The 5,209-nt window shown below is 33.7% G+C and overlaps 2 protein-coding genes across 2 annotated transcripts; both read right to left on the bottom strand.

The window, feature by feature from the left end:
• Positions 1-660: 660 nt before the first annotated feature.
• Positions 661-2,722, bottom strand: LOC126703510 (disease resistance protein RGA2-like). Its single transcript, XM_050402467.1, has 3 exons — positions 1,805-2,722; positions 1,715-1,758; positions 661-1,161 (listed from the first exon to the last, which is right to left on the bottom strand). Exons 1-3 carry the CDS (start codon positions 2,282-2,284, stop codon positions 1,128-1,130), a joined length of 558 nt encoding a protein of 185 aa, XP_050258424.1. The 5' UTR covers positions 2,285-2,722; the 3' UTR covers positions 661-1,127.
• LOC126703508 (disease resistance protein RGA2-like) lies at positions 2,717-4,423 on the bottom strand. Its single transcript, XM_050402465.1, has one exon. It carries the CDS (start codon positions 4,319-4,321, stop codon positions 2,726-2,728), a length of 1,596 nt encoding a protein of 531 aa, XP_050258422.1. The 5' UTR covers positions 4,322-4,423; the 3' UTR covers positions 2,717-2,725.
• Positions 4,424-5,209: the final 786 nt, after the last annotated feature.

The following is a 5,209-nucleotide window of genomic DNA, read 5'->3' as shown; positions in this document are numbered from 1 at the left end:
TCAGATAGGTAGTCGTTATTGCGAAACGGTAGAGTAAGAAGGTGGGTAGTTTTCAAACTCTCTGTTTTCTCACGCAATTCCTGAAGGCTTCAATTTTTTTTTTTCTTCTTTAAGCTTCAATCTTCAAACTCTCTGTCTGCTCACAATTCTATTTGGTCACGCAAAACCCTGAAGACTTCAATGTGTTGTTGTTGTTGTTGTTGTTGTTTTTTTTTTTTTTTTTTTTTTTTTTTTTTTTTTTTAAGTTGAAAAGGCAGACACAATACCCTAAAGGCTTCAACATTTTTTATTTAATTTTTTTTCCTTTAAGCTGAACTGAAAAGGCTTTGGGTTGGGCTTGATAGTGGAACTAAATAAATAAAAGGTGAACTGGATTAATTATACAAATTTATTATAGGGTGATAGTAGAAGTAAATAAATAAGTAATGGGCTGGATTTATTATAAGATGATAGTAGAAGTAAATAAATAAGTAATGGGCTGCATTTATAGGGCTGAAAATTGTAAAAACCATTTAAAAATTGTAGGACAAATTATATTTAAAAAAAAAAAGAATGATGTGGTAGTTGATGTTGCGAAACGTAAGAGCAGCCACATTAAACGCTACACTTTAGCTTTTAGTAATATATTGATATTGATGTATCATTTATAATTTTGGTTTAAGTTAGAAGGAGCTTTATATGGAAATGAAACTTTATAATTCCAAATACAAATATCATTCCCTTCAATGGCAATTACACACCAAATATTCTAATTAATTAAGCATGTTATTACACATGGTGCTTCGTGCTTATGAAGAAGAATCATAAAATATGAATATAAGAACGAATGTTTGCACACACAAATACATGGATCTCTTAACTTTATACACAAGAATGTAGCCAAGGAGAGTATACACATCACTTCTTATTTATTTACATCTCTTACTTTGAATTAAAATGACATATATGTTTATTTATTGACATCATTTACCACAAATTACAATAATATAAACATTTATTTATTTACATCACTTACTATTAAATTAAACAACAGAAATATTTATCTATTTACATATTGTACTACAAATTGCAATGAAGAAATGCTTACGAATTACGGAAGGAACATGTGACTTTGAATTGAGCAACATTTAGAATCTATTGATTGTAACTTGTGTTGAACTCCTGAAATGAAATTTGCAATATATAGTATATAAGAAGTAAATACTACTAGGAAAAATGTATTTACAAAAGATAAATAAATAAATAAATAAAAACTATTATGTTCATTCAAGTTTTTGGGTGCCAATACCTTGCTTAGAAACACAATGTTACACAAACAAGATAAAATTCCTCAATTAATTAAATAGGATAAATCTCTTCTTCTCTACTTTTTCCTTGTGTGTGTGTGTGTGTTTTTTTTTTTTTCCCCTTCTTCTTTTGCTGGGGAAGGTCCGAAGGGGTGGACAAAAAATTAAGATTTAGAAGACCACTTTACTTTTGGAAATTCAATTTCATGCATGCAAAAAGATATTTTTGTTTTTAATTTACTTTAAATCTAATTTGGACAAAGAGGGCTTTGACTTTTTTTTATTAAAAAAAAAAAAGGAAAAAAAGAAAAAAGAAAAAGGGAGTTTGGGTTCATTAACCAACTTTAGGATTAATTTAAATCAGTAAAGAGAGTAGAGATAGAGACTATAATAGTACAAAAATAACAAGAAGACATATATGCCTTTACCTCATCATCTTCTCCTTGTAAATATAAGCTGATGTCGTCATCTCTCTCTTATGAAATTCCAAAATCCTCATAGAAAAACTCATCGAAATCAATGTTTGGTACATGAGCAATCTTGTGCCTAACATCTTCTATGCACTTTCTACTCAACTTAGGACATCTCCAAATCTGAAATTCTCTTAGTGCAATGAGATCTTGCATCCCGTCCAGGAGTGATGAGAACATATGGCAACGTTTAATTCTAAGTGTTTGAAGTGATTTTAGATGTGGCAGCCACTCAGGAAAAGCAGTGAAATTACAACAATCTTCAATCTGTAGGTGCTGTAAAGTGTTGGCAGATGCTTGGAGCCACTGGGGCAAAATCTCCAACTTAGGTAACTTCTCAATCATCAATGATCGGATGCTTAACTTGAGATCTTGATTCTTTTCTTTATCCGTCAAACTAAGCTTTTCACAATCCCCAATTATTAGGTTCTCTAGGGCAGTTAGGTGTTTGATACTAAGTGACAAAGAGGGCAACCTTGGACATTGTACAACAACCAATGTTCGAAGATTGGTGAGGCGCCCCTCCATCCCTTCAAACAAACATTTTAGATTCTCACATTCAATTATCCACAAAGATCGAAGAGAATCCAAGAAACCCACTGCCTTCTCCGACAAGCAGGTATGCTTTGTTGTAACACTCAAAACCCTAAGACTGATTATGTCGCTTATACCTTTGGGCAACCGTTTAAGATTGCTGCAATTACCAAGCCCCAAAGTTTGCAAACTATGTAGGTTGCAAATGGAATCTGGAAGTTGATTGATTATGCAATTATTTGATAGGTCAAGATATCTCAAATGTTTCAAACTTCCGATGGAACTTGGCAACACCTCAAAGGATGAATCAAGCAGATCAAGCACCCGCAAGTACTTAAATCTTGCAATACATGCTTCAAGTAAGGACGCAAATTGCTCTGTTTTGAAAATAATAGTCTGGACTTTGCTCAACTTCTCTAATTGTGTTGTAACTTTTTATCCATTCTCCAAAAATGACAGATGACAAACTTCTGCTGCAAGAGTAGACTTCTTGGTCACTACCGAACACTCACCTCTGGCAATTGAGAGTGCAAGATCATGGACTAAATCATGCATTTTAAAGGTATAAATGGGCATAAAGTCTCTTTGACCAAAATCTTGAAAGAAAGATCTTGACAACAGCTCTTTGATATACAAGTCACCAACATCTTCCAACTCTACATTTTCATCCTTAGGTGATTGAAGAATTCCATATGCCATCCAAAATTGAATCAAGCAAAGGCTTTTGAATTCAAAATCTTTTGGAAAAACAGAACAATATGCAAAGCATTGCTTTAAGTGAAATGGCAACTGATTGTAACTGAGCTTCAATGTGGGTAAGATATCACCTTCCTTTTGTTCTAAATTCCATATCTCATTATCTCTAATAGATTTCCACTCATGTTCATCAACTTTTGAATAAAGTAGGCCAGCTAAAGTACTCACTGCCAATGGAACCCCTTTACATTTTTTGACAATTTCTCTTCCAATATTTAAGAGGTTTGGATATTTATTTTCTTGTCCTACCTTAAATGCCAATTTCACAAACAAAGACATACAGTCCTCTTTGGGTAGACCTTTTAGATTGTATGTGGTAGCAGTGCCCATAATAGTAGCAACAGAGCTATTCCGTGTTGTCACTAAGAGTTTACTTCCATTACAACCACCAAGCAACAAATTTTCCAACTCAATCCATTTTTTATGATCTTCATTCCAAACATCATCCAAGACAAGTAGAAATTTCTTATCTTTTAAAAGTCCTCTTAATTGAATTTGCAACTGATCTAGACTCAAATTCTCATCAATTGTAACAAGTGCAGATTTAAGGATTTCTTTTATCAACCATGTAACATTAAAATCCTCAGACACACATACCCACATTCTCAATTGAAAATGTCTTTCTACCAGTTCATTGTTATACACTAACTTGGCAAGTGTGGTTTTTCCCAAACCTCCAATTCCAACTATAGGAATTACACTGACATTTCTGCCAGCATCTTGCTGCATCAAAAGATCTATAATCTGTATTTTGTCATCATTCCTACCAATGACATTCTGAGAAGGAACAAAGGAGTGCGTCATGTCCCTACTTTCCTGCATATTTAACTTTCTATCTTCAAGTCCTTGAGCAAGATTGAATTTATCTTTCTCAGCTGAAATTTCATCTACCCTCTTCCTAATACTTTTGATTTTATGTGCCATTTCAAAACGGACTGCAAGTGGATTAGAACTTGAAAAGAAATTACTCACCTTTTTGCTAGTGCTCCCGTTTCTCTTCATGACTTCCTTCTGCAGAACTATGTACTGAAATTCGTCCAGCACATTCTCGGCATCTTTAAGAACGTCTTTGAGCTCCCCTAGCCAAATACTCAGCCTATGGTCACTGGCTTGCTTCTCCTCAACATCCAAGAGTACGGCTTTGATGGCTTTGATAGTGCGCTCAAGCTTTGTCAGATCACTTTTGATGCCCCATGCCGAGCTGATCTCTTGGAAAGTAACCGATCCGAGAAGCTCCAGGACCTTCACTACGATGCCATAGCCAAATTCAGCCATGTTCTTGGGAAAGACTAAAGAGCAAAGACAATGGAATGTGAAGATGAATGACTGTTCTTTGTTGCAAGAATGGTAAAGTGTAGAACGTGAAAGCAACAAAGCAAAGAGACTTTTATTGGAGTTGGTGAGAGACCTTCAAAGTCTTTTACCGCGTTCAAAGTCATTTATGATTATTGGACGGAGCTCTATTCACCACCGTTTACCAACTTAGATATTTCTAAGTCACCAGATATAGTTTGTATGGTATGAGTAATTCTTTCTACATTTTTTTGAGACCATATGCTCTTTTCATTTTGGTAGGGTCCATCTTCACAGTCCTAATATTTATAGTATAAATTTTGCCAAAGCTATTAAAATAATTATGGGTGATTCAAAGTTATGTATATAAAGTCTTCATATTTTGCTAAGGATTGCCAAGATTAAATATCCTTGAAGCACGTTTGTCCTCTTCATCCAACCTACCTCATAAATTTTTGGAATAGAATCCTCTCCATTTCAAATCATGTCTATTTCATCCATTTCTCAATTTAAAATTTATCTTCTAGACTTAACAATATATAAACTGTTATTGTACACCTTTGTATATACGTAAATTAAATTTAATCTAAACCATAAAATATAATGGATTGTTTCTCGTTATTTTTGTTAGGCATCTATGTTGTATGGCGTAATTTTTCTTTTATGTTAACCGTGTGATGAGACCCTTTTTTTGCCAACCATGTGTATTATGTTTGAGTATACTTGTATTTGTCTTCTTATTCTAGCTGTACGTAAGTTTACAACATACTCCCTCCGTCCCACTTTGTTTGTCCTGTTTGAAAAGTCAAACATTTTAAGGGAACATCATTTATTGTCTTGTCTGCCTTATAAAAATGTATAAATTTACAA

This window comes from Quercus robur, chromosome 10 (genome assembly GCF_932294415.1).
Source record: "Quercus robur chromosome 10, dhQueRobu3.1, whole genome shotgun sequence".
Taxonomy (NCBI): Eukaryota; Viridiplantae; Streptophyta; class Magnoliopsida; order Fagales; family Fagaceae; genus Quercus; species Quercus robur.
The sequence above is the reverse complement of the archived record's forward strand: the minus strand, read 5'-3'. Positions and strand labels throughout refer to the sequence as shown.